Here is a 19,802-nt window from a genome sequence, read left to right as displayed (position 1 = left end):
TGAGGCTATAGGACATAGAACAGGCCCTTCGGCCCACAATGTCTGTGCCACACATGATGCCAAGACCATCACTTATCTACCTGCACATGATCCATATCCCTCCATTCCTTGCATATCCATATGCCTATCCAAAAGTCTTTTAAATGCCGCTAACATTTCTGCTTCCATCACCACCTCTGGCTGCACATTCCAGTACTCACTGCCTTCTGTTTAAAATAAACTTGTCATGCATATCTCCTTTAAACTTTGCCCCTCTCACTTTAAAACTATGCCCAATAGTATTTTATTTATTTTCCACCGTGGGAAAAAAGATTCTGACTGTCTACCCTCTCGATGCCTCATCATTTTATATACTTCTCTCAGATCCCCCGTTACAGGAGCAAGTTAATGAGTCAGGTCAAGTCTCACAGGTTGGCTGATTGGCCAATATAAGCCTAGGTGAAGCGGCCATAGTGGACAGAGTGGACAGAGAAAGAGTTGAGACTTTGGCTCAAGAGGCTTGGGCGTGAGGAAGCTATGGTGAGGGCAGGAGAAGGTTTGGTCTGCCACTTTCTGTCGGTTTCAGAGTGCAGCTTTGTCCTGGTATGGGTGGGATGTCAGCTGGTGAAAAGCTTTGGTTGCGTGCTAACCAGTCAGCAGAAAGACAATACACGATTAATGCATGGCAGGCAGTACATAAACAGGTGCTCCTCAACTAACAATGGGGTTCCGTTCCGAGAAACCCATCGGAAACCAAAAATATCGTGTGTCGAAATGCATTGAATACACGTGGTCACGCGGCGGATGCGAGCGGCGGCTCGCTACTGGTCACTGCCGTTTGCACCATCGCAAAGTCGAAGCATCGTAAGCCGGGAGCGTCTGCATTCAGAAGTGATTATTCTTCTGGACCGTATCATCAGGAAAACGACACATTCACAGATTGCGGGTGATATTTTCCGCCCAGAAGGAAGACATCTCTCAGGGGAATGCTCATCAAGATCAATGCAAGGTATTAGTACCAATAAATATCTAACTCGAAGAGTTGAAAGGAGAAAATAAGGACTGAAAATAACAACCTCAAATCTGTGCAGTTTCCTGCAAGGTTCAATGTTCTTTAGCTTCCTGCCTTTCGTATTTGTAATGACTGTTTATGCCTATAGGTACAGCCTGACTCTGTGGCAGGGATCAATTGATTTCATCAGTGTGGAAGATCTCTTATTCTTCAGAGACAACAGCAACATTGAACAAATCTATTACGACATTTATGAACCGGTTTTGTCAGAATTCAAACAAATTGCATGTATGCATTCTATTTTCTTTGAAATTATTTTACTATTTATCTCTGAAATGCACACATTAAGGTATAAGCCAAACTGTACTACCCAGTGGCTGAAAACCCACACAAGCAAACCCATGATGAATTTAAGTTTATTCATGCTGAGGGAGGTTGCCATGGTTTTAGTCACAGCTTTCTAACTGCTGCAGGTTTTCATTTCAACCTGAACTGGAACCCAACCTGGTAAACCACCGGTCATCGTTAATTATCTGATATTTTACTGCTGTGGTCAATGCACCGTTATTATAAGTTGCTGCCTAAATATCGCCCTGAAAGATGTGGTGTTGTGTCATCTCCTTCGACCAGTCCAAAGCTTGGGGAAAGGTGCTGTTGGGTGGACTGTTCCAGGATTTTGCCAGAGTAGTAATGAAATATTACGTTATAAATTTCCATGTCAGGTTATGTCAGCACTGTAGTCCCATCGTCTCTTGCATTCCTGCTCCTCTCTTGACCTCCTCCCAGGAAGTCATGAATGCAACTCTATAAAATGTTGGTTGGGCGGCACGTGGAGTATTGCTTACAGTTGCGGTTGCACCATAGCAGGGAGAAGGTGGAGGCTTTGGAGAGGGTGCAGGGGAGGTTTACCAGAATGCTGCCTGGGTTCGAGGGTTTCAGCTACAAGAAGTGGTTGGGTAAACTTGGATTGTTTTCTCTTGAATGTCAGAGGTTGACAGGAGACTAGATTAGAGTGTATAAAATGATGAGAGGCATAGATAGGTCAGAACCTTTTATCCGGGTAGAAATGCCCAACACTAGAGAGCATAGCCACAAGGCGAGAGGAGGAAAGTTTTTTTTAACATAGGGAATTGTTGGGGCCTGGAATGCATTGCCAAGGGTAATGGTGGAGGCAGATCTGATAGTGGCATTGAAGAGACTTTTAGATAAGGCACATGGAAGCAGCAGGAATATGGATCATGTACATGCAGATGAAATCCAGTTGAACTTTGTCGTAGACCTCATGGGCTGAAAGGCCCATTCCAATGCTACACTGTTCTATGTTCTTAGAAGGGGTGGGAGGACAGATTTAGAAGAAAATAAAAATGGAGTTAAATTTTCTTGTTAAGTCAAAATTCAATGCTATAAATCCAGGTCATCCATTTTAATTGTGTGCAGTGCAAACGAACAGAAGCAGAAGGTTCTATCCTGGCGGGAACTTATTGGACTACTTTCCCTCTCAACATATCGCAGAATTGGAGATCGAATGGCTCAACATTGGAGCCACATTTTTGGACTTCTCAAAACTTCTTCAAGGTAATGCTGTTCCTCCACAATTAACAAAACTCTTCATTTACACGCGCAGGGCAGAACTTCAAGGGCAGACTCGGTCTCGTCACCTTGTCTTTGGCACATTCAAATGGGCATGGTAGATAGAGTAACTCAGCGGGACAGGCAGCATCTCTGGAGAGAAGGAATGGGTGATGTTTCAGGTCGAGACCCTTCTTCAGACTACTCAAGGCATGCTAGATATTGTTGAACGAAATTGTTCTGTCCATCTCTAAACGGGACAATGTAAGTCTAGTCAGGAGGATTATATTTTATCATATTTATCACAGTTGTTGTTCAGCTTATGTAAAGGGTTCTGGACTATCACTAGAATGTTGAGATCTGGTCTTATGTTCTGTCCAGACCCTGCATATCATTATTGCTCAGTTGATTTCTTTATTGATTTCTATGTTACCTGCTGCATATAACACTTTACTCATCATTTTCCAGACAGCTCACTTTACCTGAGAGGCTACAAAATCACCAATATCTTTGGTTTAGTTTAGAGATACAGCGCGGAAACAGGCCCTTTCGGCCCACCGGGTCCTCGCCGACCAGCGTTCCCAGCACATTAACAAAATTATCCTATACCCACGAGGGACCATTTTTGCATTTACCAAACCAATTAACCTACGTCTTTGGAGTGTGGGAGGAAACCGAAGATCTCGGAGAAAACCCACGCAGGTCACGGAGAGAACGTACAAACTCCGTACAGACAGCACCCGTAGTCGGGATCGAACCCGGGTCTCCGGCGCTGCATTCGCTGTAAGGCAGCAACTCTACTGCTGCGCCACCGTGCCGACCCTCTCTTGCACAATAAACCATTGCTGGACTAGGGCAGCACAGTGGCGCAGCGATAGAGTTGCTGCCCTACAGCACCAGAGACCCTGGTTCGAGCCCGACTAAAGGTGTTGTCTGTACGGAGTTTGTATGTTCTCTCTGTGACCGCAAGTGTTTTCTCCGGGTGCTCCGGTTTCCTCCCACACCCCAAAGATATACAGGCCTGAAGGTTAATTGGCGTCTGTGAATTGTGAATTGTCCCTAGTGTGTAAAATAATGCTAGTGTACGGGGTGATCGCTGGTCGGCATGGATTCAGTGGGCCAAAGGGCCTGTCTCCACACTGTATCTCCAAAGTACTAAAGTATTAAAGACCAGGGAGAATAGCAATACATTTTCAATGTCTTGAAAGTAAACAAGCTTCCAAAAATAACTATAACTATATTTTTAATAGAAAGTGGAAAATGGATATATTCACTGGGTCAGGCAACATCAGGCCACTGCAAAATGCTCTTAGCGTCTAAGGGCGATTACTGGCATTAATTAGTGAGCAGTAGAATCTAGTGCGGATTGAGAAAAACGTAGGAACAATATGGTGCAAGGAAAATGTTTCAAGGGGAAATAAGCTGGCGTGGTCCAGATGGGCTGTAATGGCATCCTATGTCATAAGGAATTATGAAAATATGGGGGGGGGGGGGGGGGGAAGAGGCGGAGGACAACTTCTTCTAATGAGAGACTCAAGAGTCTGCAGATGATGAAGATTGTGATAAGAAATGAAGATGCTATTGAAATATCCACTGTCGGTCAAAGAACAAAGAACAGATCATAGAAGACACCATCATTCTAATAATTACCACACAAGGACTTTTTCTGGACCAGTGATTTTCCCTTTGGCTGATCAAATACATAAACATTCAACGCCATTTGTGTAGGGTCAGAGTCATACAGCGTGGAAACTGGTCCATCAGCCCTGTGGCCCAACTCAGTGTGGGCAGGTCAGGCCAAAGGGCCAGTTTCCATGCTGTCTGACTGTACAAATGGCGTTGAATATTTATGTATTTGATCAGCCAAAGGAAAATCACTGGTCCAGAAAAAGTAGATGAAAGGTATTATGTAATACAGATTTATAACTGTTCCATGATAGGCTAGCGTAGCTGGATAGGCAGCTATGCCAGCCAGCTTAGGCTGGATAGAAATGTCTCTGTGATGCAGCATTTCTCTCGGTCATATTCACTTTACAGCCAACCTTGACTGATTTTACCTTTGGATTATTTCCTGAAGGCCAGGTTTGACAATAGACAATAGGTGCAGGAGGAGGCCATTCGGCCCTTCGAGCCAGCACCACCATTCAATGTGATCATGGCTGATCATTCTCAATCAGTACCCCGTTCCTGCCTTCTCTCCATACCCCCTGACTCCGCTATCCTTAAGAGCTCTATCCAGTTCTCTCTTGAATGCATTCAGAGAATTGGCCTCCACTGCCTTCTGAGGCAGAGAATTCCACAGATTCACAACTCTCTGCCTGAAAAAGTTTTTTCTCATCTCAGTTCTAAATGGCCTACCCCTTATTCTTAAACTGTGGCCCCTTGTTCTGGACTCCCCCAACATTGGGAACATGTTTCCTGCCTCTAACGTGTCCAACCCCTTAATAATCTTATACGTTTCGATAAGATCTCCTCTCATCCATCTAAATTCCAGTGTATACAAGCCCAGTCGCTCCAGTTTGCTTTTGTGATTAAATATTGTCTAAGTTTGGTTAAAAGGTTGTAAACCTGAAAGCATAAACTTGAATACAACTGATTGATAAATGTTCTTCCTTCCATTTATTCAGGAAACATGGGAGGGATGCTCGTGTTGAACGTGAAGAGTAAACGCAACGCTATTCCAATGGTGGAAAGTTCCAAACCCGGATCAGAATTCCCTCTGGAATCTGTTCTAAATCAGGTCTTCCTTTCATCGAAACTGTGGGGCGTTTACCTAAAGATAAAAACCACACAGGCACTCAGTCCGACCCTGCGTCTGCTTCGCCAGCTTTACACAGCACACGTCCTCCGCATACCCATATGGATCAGCATGGATCTCTCCTACGGCAACTTTAGCACCCCTGGCTATATTGAAGGAAGTCAATTCATCAATACCATCAATAAAATATTTCCTTTTGTAACTATCGCTCCAGGTTGGCCAACTGAAGCACTTGTCGATGGTTACACTCAACCATTAGTGGAAGACATGCTGAGCCTTTGTCGGGGGTTGTGGCAAATGGTGTCCTTCCAGCTTCAGGCTGTTCCCTTGTCTAAGTCAGTGCAATTGCCCATTGGGCTGCTGAAGGCCTCTCCCAGCTACACTCTGACAGTGGAACACCTACACGCACAAGGCTCATACCACGATGGATTTCGAGGGCTAATCAAAATTCGATTGCACAGTAGTCGACGGATTTACTACCGATTACCTCCAGATTATAAAAACAACTTTATGATTGATGTTTTCACTTCATAAAAAGCTGGTTTCCAACCCTCTGAATTTATATCCACATATTCCTGCCTTTCAGGCAAATCATTTATAAGGTCCAAATCAATAGCCCTTAGAGGGAACCACAGAATCTGACGGTTAATTTGTTGCCCTGTTGCTACCTGGGCCATCTTTAATTTTAATTTTTCATTAGATTAATACACATCAGTATTTAAGCTTTTGATACCAAAGGTAATTTTCTGAATATTGATTGTAAAAGCTTGTTGCATAAGCTGCTACGCACAAAAGGTTGAAGTGCATTTTAGTGAATTATCCGGACAGACTTGCTCAATCAGCAAGTTATAATTCCATTGAAGAATTTGTTCTTCACTGGAGAAACCTTGATCATCGTTGGTTACAATGCCTTTGCAGGATAACAAGTGAAATCAGGGACGCTGCGTCATGAATTCTAGTTTGCAATGCAGGCAGATTTTGGCACGCAGAAATGAATGATTTCTCTGCTCTCTCCAAGAATTCAAACACAATATATATTGTATGGGACATGCCCAAACACTCCATCTGAGCAATGGGCAAACACCCCAACTCATCTTTCCTGGTGCAAACATATTAGAGAATACCAATTCAGGGCACAGCGTTAGAGCAACTGCCTTACAGCACTTTCAGCGCCGGAGACCCGGGTTTGAACCCGACTACGGGCTCTCTGTACGGAGTTTGTACGTTCTCCCCGTGACTTTTCTCGGAGATGTTCGGTTTCCTCCCACACACCGAAGCCATGCAGGTTTGTAGGTTAATTGGCTTTCTATATAGTGTGTGCAGGATAGCGTTAGTGTGAGGGGATCGCTGGTCGGTACAGACTCGAAGGGCCTGTTTCCACCCTATATCTCTAAACTAAACTAAATTTATACGTCTATTGTAAAAATACTTTTAACTTCATTCACACATACAGGACCTCCCTTGTTCCTAGCGTCACATTAAGACAGGAGGCCTGGATATCACTGAATGCAACTAATTTAGACATAGAAGAGCAGTTAAGGCACCTTGTACAATCTAAGTCACTCGGTAATTTACATTCTTCACGGAGAATCTGGGGATGGCAGGTTTCACAAGCAATCTTGCTGATGACTGCAGCATTTAAACTCACATGACAAGAAAACAGCAACTCTCGGCACAGATAGACTTCTTTCTGGACAGGAATTAGGGATACATGCGTAATTAACAATTGTATGGTTGATCACCAGACCACTATTGCAGCAGAAAGCAGGTGGTAAAGAACGTACAAAAGAATGGGCAGAGCACAGAATTTGATGGGACTCTCCCTTATTAGACCTGCAACTGGGTAGAGAAGCTTTCTTCAGGTATTTCTAAAAAGTAGAGATTCCTTTTAAATGATGTTTATTATTTTTTTATCACTCACAAGTTGATGCAAGTGCCAAAGCAACTTAAATGAATGATTTGAGTAATTTGCTTATTTCCTCATTCACAACTGGTAGGAAAGAAAAATCTGAACAAATCAAACCGGCCCATCAACCAAGTTCTAGTTATTTACACCAAAGAAGGAAATATTGCGCACAGTAGTCAATTATGGTATCCAAGGTGAATTTTAGTTTGGGAAACAGTTTTATAAATGAAAAGCCTGTAATGTATGATAGTGAAAAGAACATTTATGGGATCCAAGATAGACACCAAATGCTGGAGTAACTCAGCGGACCAGGCAGCATCTCTGGAGAGAAGGTGTAGGTGACATTTCGGGTGGACTAAGAGTCGGGGGGGGGGGGGAATTAATGTTATGAAAAGATTCAGAACAAAATCAGAGTTGGCACCGATTACCAAGGAAAGGTGGAGCCCACAATGTTCCAGTGTTGGCTGTGGAAGAGGTGATAATGAAGGGATATACGGATGCAAACAGTGGAACTGGCAGGACAACGAGGTTGGGCGAGGGGACTGCCAGTTCCACTGTTCACATCCAGCCTTAATTTTCACCTCGTTTCTAGGAGACAGCTGGGAGCTGGAAATCATTGGTGTCCCACAAATATCTATTTCACTATCACACATACTTACTTTAATACCCCCAGCACTGTTCCTACATCATGCCACTAAAACTCCAGCCACTCCCTTTTCAACTTCTACTCCAAAGATCGCTTGGATGACCACCCACCCATCCGCCATTCACCTCAAACTTCTGCTCACCAAAACCTCCAGACGTTTTCTGCCCTGTCCGTGGAACCGTTGCATGTCACCTTTGTCCTTCACACCCCTTCCAATTCCTCAAACATGTGGCTCTGATCCTGTGTCTAATTCCACTCTTGGCCTCATCAATCACCCAGTCCAACTTCCTTCGGCATTATAACCCCCTTAGTTTCAGTTTAGTTTACCGAGGTTACAGTGAAAAGAAGTGTAGGAAAGAACTGCAAATGCTGGTTTAAATCGAAGGTTGACACAAAATGCTGGAGTAACTCAGTGGGAACAGGCCGCGTCTCTGCTGAGAAGGAATAGGTGACGTTTTGGGTCGAGACCCTACCCGAAACATCACCCATTCCTTCTCTCCAGAGAGGCTGCCTGTCCCGCTGAGTTACTCCAGCATTTTGGGTCGACAGCGAAAAGATGGTGTTTACTTGCGATACAGCCAAATAAAAGACCCCAAAAGTTTTATTTACCTTAATCTACGAGCAGATATCTGGATACAAACTTAGGCAAACCTCTCTGGTGTTCCACCTGTTAACATTTTTAATAAACTTGTGAGCGCTGACGGGAAATGGAAGCAAGTAGCTTACTGCAGGTGTTTGTGCGTCTTAGGAACCTGTCAAGTCCTCATACAGACGCTGCCAAATGCTGCTTGAAAACAGCAACACCAACATTAATCTTCCTTTTCAACTCCAGTGTCTCGACTACAAATCCAGATTTTGAACCAGAGGTCGTTCCTGTTGTTAGCTGCTTGTTGAATGTAAACACAAAATGCTGGAGTAACTCAGCGGGTCAGGCAGCATCTCGGGAGAGAAGGAATGGGTGACTTTTCGGGACTCGACCCAAAACGTCACCCATTCCTTCTCTTCCCGAGATGCTGCCTGACCCGCTGCGTCACTCCAGCATTTGTGTCTACCTTCGATTTAAACCAGCAGTTTTATTTCCTACACAGCTTGTTGAATGTAAACTGTTGTGGAGCCAGTGGTTGAATTCGAGCAGCTTGATATAACCTCAACAGAAACCAATGTGGCATTTCTCCAATTGCACACCCTCCAAAAAAATGATAATGTGTTAGAGATTATTACAACAACATTTAAAAAAATAATTCGGGGCACTCCCTTACATTTCATTATTTCACCATGGTCTTCTAATCAATTGGTTGTCACCTTGCCACTGTCGCAACACTGTGAAACAGCACTTAAATGTTCAACGTTACCAAATCTTGTTGATGTCCTTGTTTTTGACCAGGTGATTTGGAAATATTTTAATCCTGTTTTAGAAAGGCTCTGTTTTAACATTTTTAATAATCAATAAACTATACATTCAAGCAAAAATGTTTTACTCCACTGTTTTAAAATTAATTCACAGCAATTCATCGTTGAAGAAGGGTCTCAACCCGAAACGTCACCCATTCCTTTCTCTCCCAAGATGCTGCCTGCCCGCTGAATTACTCCAGCATTTTGTGTCTACCTTGCATTAAGCAATGTGGTCAATGGACAGATGGCATCTTGGGCTTTGCTGCAGCAAAGCATTACATGGGTTTGCATCTTGCTTTTCCACTGCATTGTCAACAGCAGCATTGTGTGGTTGCTGTTGAAAGGAAACAATGACTGCATGTGCTGGAATTAAAATGCTACTTTCCAAATCCACAACACCAACTAAAATGGACAGAAAATCAGCTTTTGTTTTAAAAAAGTATGCGCTACAAATCTACTGGCAGATTAGAAAGAATTATAAGATCATCATAGACAGACAAAACAGTTTGTTGGTGATAATTGCTCGGTAGTCAGCAATATAATTATGAATACAATTAACACAATTATTTTGCTTTAATATAACAGGCTCCTTTTTGAAAAATCAAATACAAATTAAAATCCTTGTGCGTTCATTCTGTTCTGCATATAATTTTGTGAAAATCAGCATTAAAATTTGGATTAGATCAGGCAATTTGTAATAAAATGCTGTACACCATAGCTGGTTATTTTTCTGTCCAAAGGCAGTAACCCCATTCACACGCAGAAGTTGATGGTTAAAATCCCAGCTTTAAGCAGATTACAAAGCAGCGGCCAAGCGCCAAATATGTTCTTCCACCGAGATCAACTCACAATAACGCTGGGGCTTATTCTTAATACATCACAAGCATACAAATGCAATGTACTCCACTGCTTTTAAAGACCACCAGCTTAACTGGAATTTCCAATGTTAATTGTACATGATTCAATTTTCCCCCATTACTTTCTCCACAAAATATCCGGCTTCATGATCACCAAAATCAGGGGGTCACCACGCCATGAAGAAAATCTGCATCAAGTCCGACCCAACTTCACACAGGCACGTGGATAGTATCCTTATTTTGCTCAAGAAATTTATTACAAGCCTCGATGATTTTGCACAGATCAGACGACAACCCAGTGATGTCTCGGGTGATGTACGGGAGAACTTGAGGGGTTGTCTGGATGTAATACGCAATCTGGAAAAAGTAAAATAAGTAATTGCTTTAACAACAGTGGAAACACTCCCTCTTACAACCTGTGTCCTTGGCTTGCATTTGTACCAGCACTGGATGTTGTTCAGCACTCCAGTTTTGTCGCAAATTCCACTTCCCTCCCCCCTCCAAGGCTCAATTGGAAATTGCACTGGAAGTGAAATAATGTACCATAGCTAAAGCCCGGGGATAGTTCCAAGTTTCATGCTTTCTTACTGCTGCTATCAATTATATTTAGCTTCGGCCCCTCTACTTAAAATGGGGGTGGAAGAATTGAAGACCGACAGACTGAAGGGAAAGCTGGTTACATAGACTGAGCAATGCATGCAAGAAAGCTGGCAGACCATTTCTTGCCCAAGTAGCAAAGCTATATTATCAATGTTTGTACACGGAGAACAGGCAGCAGCTTCTCTGGAACCACAAGTCGGTTCCTTCAAGAATTGTGCATTAAAGATTGCACAGCAAAAGATGCACGAGCTGTTGTTAAACATCAAGTATTTTACCTTGTTACAAACAGTTATTTTTACCGTGGGATGGCGATGAGTGCAAGTTTGAAAGGGAAAAAGACAAATTCATGTTGCGTGGATTGTGCTTCTCAATGTCATAGAGTCATACAGCACGCAAATAGGCCCTTCAGCGTAACTTGACCATGCAGACCAGGTGTAGACACAAAATGCTGGAGTAACTCAGCGGGTCAGGCAGCATCTTTGGAGAGAAGGAATGGGTGACATTTCGGTTCGAGACCCTTCTTCAGACTGATGTCAGGGGAGGGGGCGGGACAAAGATATACAGTATTTGATCAGTGCTGGGGGATGTGTCTACCTTCAGACACAGTGTCATCCCAAATCAATGGGAGTAGAATGAATTACATAGAAACATAGAAACATAGAAAATAGGTGCAGGAGGAGGCCATTTGGCCCTTTGAGCCAGCACCGCCATTCATTGTGATCATGGCTGATCATCCACAATCAGTAACCTGTGCTTACCTTCTCCCCATATCCCTTGATTCCGCTAGCCCCTAGAGCTCTATCTAGCTCTCTTTTAAATTCATCCAGTGAATTGGCCTCCACTGCCTTCTGTGGCAGAGAATTCCACAAATTCACAACTCTCTGGGTGAAAAAGTTTCTTCTCACCTCAGAATTCTACAGAATTCTGACAGTGTAATCTGACAGGCACTGAGTTATAACTGTGTTGGCACAGCGAAAGACTGTCCACATCACTGAAATTCACAATAAGTAATAGGATATAAACTCGTGTACCGAATTTGTTTAATATCAACAATTGCACCACAATGTTACCCATACTGGTAACTTACATACAAAATACATTTGAGCAGCTTTTTGAATATAACTGACGATGTTTCAACAATGTAAATAATTAATTGGCTGATGCATTGTGTTTTACAAGGAGTATTATGTCATGTATTGTTCCGCTGTCGAGGTGAATTGAATCCTTTTGATGCCAAACAATTCATATGTCCAAATCCAATCCAACTCCGAGATTAATTGATTTTTAGGGTGGAAATCAGAATGCTGATGTCGGTGGGAAAGCCAATTGTAGACACCGTGGCTCCAGTCCTTTCCTTTCCTAAAATGCATTTCTGCACGTTGCAAACACCACTGAATAGATCGGATGCAAGCAAGCTTATTTTTGCAGTTTGCCAATGCCGACTGTGAACAGACCAAGAACTTCACTTTGTCCTCCGGCACTTGCACTCAGTCAGCCGAGAGCTGCTTGCATCCACATCCTCTCCTCATCTGACATCCTTTTGTCCCCATTTCACCTCAAACCTTTGTCACCTACTCCTCCAACTCTACTCTCGTCTGTATCCACCTATCACTTGCTAATCTTTGTCCCACCCTCGCCTCTCTTCCAGCTTTCTTACCGCTACTCCTATCATTCCGATGATGGGTTCTGACCCAAAGTGTCAAGAGAAGTGGCACATTCTTAATAATTTGAGCTCATGTTCAGCATGATGATGCAATTAATGGATTTTGAGTAACACTAGTACAACTGTACTGAACTTGAGGGCAGGGTGGAAGTCAGTAGTATTGTGTTTAGTTAAGCTTGTGCTATGTCTGTTTGTTAGTTCAGATATCCAGCATCTGCAGTTCTTTTTACTTTTTGGTGCTGGGAAAACAACGGGGAATTTGAAGTCAATTGAAACCAGGACTGTGAAGATGGTCAAGGGTCTTTAGGCAGGTGGAGCAGTGCTCTGTGCCAAGGAGGACGGGCCCCAAGCAATGGGCCAAAGAGCAGATTCTGCAAAGGTTGTTGATGTTGAAGAGTGCTTGGAGATTGTGAGCAACGGGGACTAACTGTCCAGGAACACAGGTCATTACATCCTACCTTGGAGAAGAATTCAAAACTGTGAGAAAACTTTCTTCACCACAATGAATAAAGAATCCACAATATTCACACAGAGCAGTTGTCAGGCATCATTGGTGCTCCTTCATGCAGGGTAATTCAAATTAAGAATTTGAATTACCAAATTACCAAATTGGGTCTGAAGAAGGGTCTCGACCCGAAACGTCACCCATTCCTTCTCTCCCGAGATGCTGCCTGACCTGCTGAGTTACTCCAGCATTTTGTGAATAAATCGATTTGTACCAGCATCTGCAGTTATTTTCTTATAATTCAAATTAAGATGTATATATGGAGTTTAGCACAATAAAAATCATTCCACAAGGATGCAAGTTGGAATGATGAGTCTTAATTACAGAGAGGTCTAGTCAAAAATGGATTGCAAAACACTGGAAAAGGAGAAGTAACAGAATAATCTGATTGAGTGTTTCAAAGAATCACCAAGGAGGCGGTCAAAATACCCCATTGGATTATTTTAGATAGAGCTCTCGGGCTAGTGGAATCAAGGGATACGGGGAGAAGGCAGGCACGGGTTACTGATTGTGGATGATCAGCCATGATCACAATGAATGTCGGTGCTGGCTCGAAGGGCCAAATGGCCTCCTCCTGCGCCTATTTTCTATGTTTCTATGACAGCAGATCACGCAGGCAAGAATCCACACTTAATCCCAGGGCCGTTACAGAAAATGCCCTTCACTTGAAATACTATGGGAATATTGGACTAGGGGGAAATTTCCAAATGGCATTGTTAGGAAAAGTGGAGTAAATCCGTAGCATTGGAATTGCACAGAAGCAGCTGCAGAACCAACTGGAATAGTTATTTCAATTCATCAAATCAAACAATCAGGGGGCATGGCTGCATTCTGCAGCTGCGGCTCACCGGCAGTCTCTGTCTTTTTTTTGTTTTTGTCTTTGTTATCGTTTAAATGTTTCTTTTGATTTATTTTTAACTCTGTATATGTAGGGGGTGGTGGGGGGGTGGGGGAAACCTTTTTTTCTAATCTCCTCCTCAACGGAGATGCAACCTTTACCGTGTTGTGTCTCCGTTCGTGCTACGGCCTAACACCGTGGAGTCGGCGGCCTCCAGCTGGGATCGACCTTGAAGACTCCGGTCGCAGGGCCTGGACTTACCATCTTGGAGGCTTCGGCCGTGGGCCCTGCAGATGCTCGCAGGAGCTCGCAGGTCCCTGGCTGGCGACCGGCTTTCGGGAGCTCCAGCCGTAGCAGTTTCGACCACCCCGAAGCGCGAGGTTTGATTGACCCGCTCGCAGGCCCTTCATCGCCCTGCGTGGCCTGGCCGCGGCACTTTCCATCGCCCGGTGGGGGCTCAGGACCTTCATCGGCCTGCTCGGCTCGGCCCTGGGACTTTCCATCGCCCGGTGGGGGCTTCAAAAGTCGGGAGCCTCAATCGCCTCGTGGCACCACGGGGGAAGAATGAGGAGGAGATAAGACTTTTCTTTGCCTTCCATCACAGTGAGGTTGTGCCTGGAGCAATCACTGTGATGGCTGTTTGTGTTAAAAATTGTAATTGTGTGTCTTGTGTTCTTTATTGTCTACTGCCGGACCCTGACATGAGAGGACGCTGGCGCTATTTGTTCGCCGCTTCTCCGTCGGGATAGTTTGTCTGTTTGTTTTTATGTCTTGACTGTTTTTGTAAAGCGTCTTTGAGCATTTGGAAAAGTGCTATAAAAAATAAATGTTTATTATTATTATTATTATTATTAATTTACACAAAAAGAAATATTGTGATTTTTATGCCTTATTCTCTGCTGCACTCCCGATGTAATCTAATCCTTGCTGTTGTTCATGGTTTAGCAGGATTAGAGACAAGTAGTCATTCTCGAGGTAAGCTCAAAGGATTATCCATCTGCATGTTTATAATCCTCATGCAACGATCAAATATAGTAATTACCGCAGTGCTATTGGACATTGATTTAGAACAAGATTTCTGGCCTAAAATATCCCACAGTCGATCAATCCTGTGAGCATCCTGTGGCTTTCCTTCTTACTATATCAGGCTGAAGAAGGGTCTCGACCCAAAACATCACCCATTCCTTCTCTTCAGAGATGCTGCCTGACTCGCTGAGTTACTCCAGCATTTTTTGTTAGTTTGATTGTACGTACCCAAAATACAGCCAAAACGGTACACGATAACGCAACAATTGTAGGCCGACCCTACTCACCATTCCACTGCGGTCTTGGTTGATCAGGTTTTGTTACATGTTAAAAGCACTTAACTTAATAAACTTTAATAAATGCACTCCCCCCCCCCCCGCCCCGCCGGGTGGACCAGTGCCCTTCCTGGCATGCCCCGCACCTCACCTTCCTCCCGTGGCAGAGGGTCAAAGAAGATGGCCGTCGCCGTCGAGCTGCCGCTGCAGCAGAGGTTTCCACCCAACGGGTCCACGGCTCGCTCTGGCCGCAGCGCTGGCCACCCGGGGCCGGGGTGAGTGGCTCCCTCTCCCCCCTCGCCCACCCACAGCCCCGGGGGACACTCCCTGGCCGGCAACGAGTCCACGGATCGTCAGTTGGGAGAGGGTTGCCAGGCCCACAGGAGAGGCTTGCACGGAGGGCTGCCGGGCCCACAGGAGAGGCCGGCACCCAACGGGAGTTGCCGGGCCCACAGGAGAGGCTTGCACGGAGGGCTGCCGGGCCCACAGGAGAGGCTGGCACCCAACTGGGGTTGCCGGGCCCACAGGAGAGGCTGGCACCCAACGGGGGTTGCCGGGCCCACAGGAGAGGCTTGCACGGAGGGCTGCCGGGCCCACAGGAGAGGCTTGCACCTAATGGGGGTTGCCGGGCCCACAGGAGAGGCTTGCACGGAGGGCTGCCGGGCCCACAGGAGAGGCCGGCACCCAACGGGGGTTGCCGGGCCCACAGGAGAGGTTTGCACGGAGGGCTGCTGGAGAGTTTTGGACCCAACGTCTCCACGCCCGGCTAGTTACATATATAAAGGAATTATTTTTCCACGTCCTCTGCAAGATTCAATTTAACAATCACATATTAAAAAAAAAATGTTTAAGTTATTTTGTTCTGTTTAACCTTTACAGACGATGATGTGCACATTTAGATTGCTTGATTATTCATGAACAGGAAGGCCACTTACTCTGGTGCAGGTGACTCCTTCCTCACAAAGTTTAAATCCAGCGCAGGATACTTCTCCCCTGTCTAGATCGTTAGTTGGTGGGACAGCAGGGAGACTAACTGATCGTAGAGCTATCAGATAGGGGTCCCTGGAAAAATAATGCATTGCTGTTAACAAAATTATGAATGCTATAATTTTGGAGTCATAGAGTCATAGTGATACAGTGTGGAAACAGGCCCTTCAGCTCAACTTGCCCACACCGGCCGACACGTCCCACCTGCCTGTGTTTGGTCCATATCCCTCCAAACCTGGCCTATCCATGTACCTACCTAACTATTTGTTAAATGCTGGGATAGTCCCTGCTTCAACTACCTCCTCTGGCAGCTTGTTCCATACACCCACCACCCTTTGTGTGAAAAAGTTACCCCTCTGATTCCTATTAAATCTTTTCCCCTTCACCTTAAACCTATGCCCTCTGGTCCTCGATTCCCCTACTCTGGGCAAGAGACTCTGTGCATCCACCCAATCTATTCCTCTCAGGATTTTAAACACTTTTATTTAATTCAAATTATACAATTTTACTCTAAATTGTGGCACGTAGTCCAAACATTTCAATAGGCGAAAGCCGATAGTTTACTACGAATTTAACATAAAGTCAACAACATTTACTGATCAAAGTTCCATTGCGGTAACCTAGATCTTCTGTTTAGCTAACAAAGTCAATACAGTGCTAAAAAGAGTGATATCTGCAAGGAAGGATGAACAACCTCTGATCCCATCCTGGACTGAAGCGCACATGTTGGCCTGGCAGTGTCTGTCTGGAATACGAGATGTTGACTGCAACATACGTTGACAACCCATTGCACCGTAGTTTCACAGGTATTCATTTTTCAAAATTTCGTTCAGCGCTGTGCCATGCGTTAGGAGAGCATCCTAACACATGGCATCCCTGTGTGGTATCTCAGCTGCACGGAGGCAGAGAGGAGAGCTCTTCAGCGGGTAGTCTATAGAGCTCAGAAGATTATCGGAACACAGCTACCAGCCTTGGAGGGCATCTACAACACACGATGCCTCAGAAAAGCCACCAGCATTCACAAAGACTCCTCACACCCCTGCAATAGTCTGTTCGAACTTCTACCATCGGGCAGACGCTACAAGGCCTTCTACGCCCACACCTCCAGACTCAGGAACAGCTTCATCCCCAGGGCCATAGCTACTATGAACTGGTCCTGCTGAGCCGGATGATCACATCGCACAGCGAACCGGCACAGACCTACTTGCACTTTATTCTGTTTTAAAACTGTTTCTAACTTTGCTTCACTGGGTTGTCTAAATTTATACTGATTAGCTCATTAATTTATCACATCGTATGGAAGTCGCATTCCCAATCTCGTTGTACCCTTGTACAATGACAATAAAGAAATATTGTATTGTATATTGTATTGTGTTAAATTGTACAAATTAATACCCAGATATTGTACTATGTTGGGTTTTAGATCAGTCCCGGTTGCCAAACACTTTAAAGGGCTTGTCCCACTTAGGCGATCTTTTTGGCGACTGCCGGCGACTGTCAAAGTCGTAGCAGATCGCCGAAATTTTCTTTTACCCGACGACAATGACGGTTCTGATATTCAGAATCATCAAAAACATTTAAAAGACATTTAAAATCATCTAAAAAATGTTAGATCTGTTTAAAAATATATAAAAGGACACAAAGTGCTGGTGTAACTCAGCAGGTTAGGCAGCGTCTCTGGAGAATATGGATAGATGATGTTTCGAATCAAGGCCGTTCTTCCATTTAAACCCAAAACGCTTCAAAATACGCTCAAATAATATAAAGAAATCTAAATGAACTGCTTTTCTTCGTTATTTTTCACAGCCGTTCCCCTCAATTGAAATTAATGGCTCATCTAACCCTGTACAGTTTGCTCTTTGGATATCCAGCATCAGAAAAACCACAAACAACAGAAGCTATGGTTTGTAGCAGGATCACACTGGCAGGCAGCACCAGGTGGGGAGTGACATCTCTAAGTTCCATCAACATTAGCCCTGCAACACAAGTCCATGCTCCAACACTGCCAACTTAAACATTTTGTGGTAAAATTTTCTAAAAGTTATTTCCTACTTGCTAAACATCCAGGCCAAGGCAAGCTCAATCCTTTACTATAAAGCATTGCACATCTACAACGCTCCTGTCGCTATAAAACTATCAGATGGAACAGTCAATAAAACCTTCTGCCATAAAGCTGTCCACATAAAATACTTTATCACTTTAGACTTTAGACATACAGAGATCATTTGTAAAGGATGGTCTGTATCATCGTCAGTTGTCGACAGCATCTCGGAGAGTTTTTGCTGTCACTGGCCATCTGATTGAACAGAATTCTTTCTACAAGACATTTATGACAACTCTTCAGGAAAAGTGTAGTAGCTGACAGGAAGGCATCCAAGTCAACAAATTGATTGAATGGTGCCAGAACAACAGCCTTGTTCTCAACGTCAGCAAAACCAAAAAACTGATTGTTGATTTTAGAAGAGCGGGGCCAAGGATTCAGAAACCTGTCTTCATCAACGGTTTTGTGGTGGAGAGGCAGCAACTTCAAGTTCCTGGGCGTGCATGCCTCTGAAAATCTGTCCTGGACCCAGCACACTAAATTGTACTTTTTTAATTTATTGAACTTTAGTACGCATTGAGCATTTGAGGACATGTGACGATAAAATACTCTTGACTCTGGTACTAAAGTAAAAAGGATGTATGCATACTACATAGTGCACACTAGAGACACCCATATCGGTAACATTACACGGTGATACACAATATCACAAACACAATAATCAACCGTGAGACCGTGTCCGTAAATCACACTAGATGGAATTTGTGAGATCGAAAGCTTCATTTTTTGCCGAGCCGTTTGGATAAAAATTAACAGATGCTTCACAAGAAAATCAGAAATGAAGTTACCCATCAGCACAAGGTACTCTTCGCGATGCCAGTAAAACAAAGTCTTGAAAGTTGCTGGCCTTGTTGACAGAAGGAGACACCACATGATAGATAACATCATCCTCGTCCACCTTTTGTATCAACTCAAATCTCCTTGGAAGGAAACAAAAATATTGACAAATGAATGTGCCGTTTATCAATGACATGTCACAGAGCATAATTCACAGACTCACTTTGAGGAAACAATATTTAGAAGGATGAGAGGGGATCTTATAGAAACGTATAAAATTATAAAAGGACTGGACAAGCTAGATGCAGGAAAAATCTTCCCAATGTTGGGGGAGCCCAGAACCAGGGGCCACAGTCTAAGAATAAAGGGGAGTCCATTTAAAATTGAGGTGAGAAGAAACTTTTTCACCTAGAGAGTTGGGAATTTGTGGAATTCTCTGCCACAGAACGCAGTGGAGGCCAATTCACTGGATGAATTTAAAAGAGAGTTAGATAGAGCTCTAGGGGCTAGCGGAGTCAAGGGATATGGGGAGAAGGCAGGCACGGGGTTACTGATTGTGGATGATCAGCCATGATCACAATGAATGGCGATGCTGCCTCGAAGGGCCAAATGGCCTCCTCCTGCACCTATTTTCTATGCTTCCATGATTCTTTCCATCTCATCGTCTCCGGCATTCACTCTTTAGTTTAGGAGGCTTTTCTTACTGGTAGTGAGTGTCCCATTCATGTCGACGGCTCATATCAGATAGGAGCACGAAAACTTGCTTGACATTTATGGACACAACCATTTCTGCTTTGAAGAACAGCAACTGGTCTTCTTCGAGCGTTGACAATTTTGCCTGGAAAAAGGAAACTGAAATCATTTCCAGGAAAGGTGGCAGCTGGATGTCTTGAACTTTTAAAATGCGGCCT

General features: G+C 44.1%; 2 protein-coding genes across 6 annotated transcripts in view; one reads left to right on the top strand and one right to left on the bottom strand.

Annotated features, from left to right (window-relative positions):
* Nucleotides 1–5,852, top strand: part of fam151a (family with sequence similarity 151 member A) — a 32,104-nt gene extending 26,252 nt beyond the window's left edge. Inside the window, exons 7-9 of the mRNA XM_078408033.1 lie at nucleotides 1,140–1,279; nucleotides 2,429–2,566; nucleotides 5,188–5,852. Coding sequence (XP_078264159.1) covers nucleotides 1,140–1,279; nucleotides 2,429–2,566; nucleotides 5,188–5,852 — 943 coding nt within the window. The remainder of the gene's footprint in view (nucleotides 1–1,139; nucleotides 1,280–2,428; nucleotides 2,567–5,187) is intronic.
* Nucleotides 5,853–9,353: 3,501 nt separating this feature from the next.
* acot11a (acyl-CoA thioesterase 11a) overlaps nucleotides 9,354–19,802 on the bottom strand; it is a 66,623-nt gene continuing 56,174 nt past the window's right edge. For all 5 annotated transcript variants that reach the window (XM_078407684.1, XM_078407689.1, XM_078407687.1 and 2 more), the window contains exons 13-16: nucleotides 19,596–19,729; nucleotides 18,903–19,034; nucleotides 15,962–16,088; nucleotides 9,354–10,476 (exon numbers count right to left, since the gene is read on the bottom strand). In XM_078407684.1, the coding sequence (XP_078263810.1) occupies nucleotides 10,330–10,476; nucleotides 15,962–16,088; nucleotides 18,903–19,034; nucleotides 19,596–19,729 (540 nt within the window). In that variant the 3' untranslated portion in view covers nucleotides 9,354–10,329. The remainder of the gene's footprint in view (nucleotides 10,477–15,961; nucleotides 16,089–18,902; nucleotides 19,035–19,595; nucleotides 19,730–19,802) is intronic.

The sequence above is a fragment of the Rhinoraja longicauda genome, chromosome 11, assembly GCF_053455715.1.
Source record: "Rhinoraja longicauda isolate Sanriku21f chromosome 11, sRhiLon1.1, whole genome shotgun sequence".
NCBI classification, from domain to species: domain Eukaryota; kingdom Metazoa; phylum Chordata; class Chondrichthyes; order Rajiformes; family Arhynchobatidae; genus Rhinoraja; species Rhinoraja longicauda.
The sequence above is the reverse complement of the archived record's forward strand: the minus strand, read 5'-3'. Positions and strand labels throughout refer to the sequence as shown.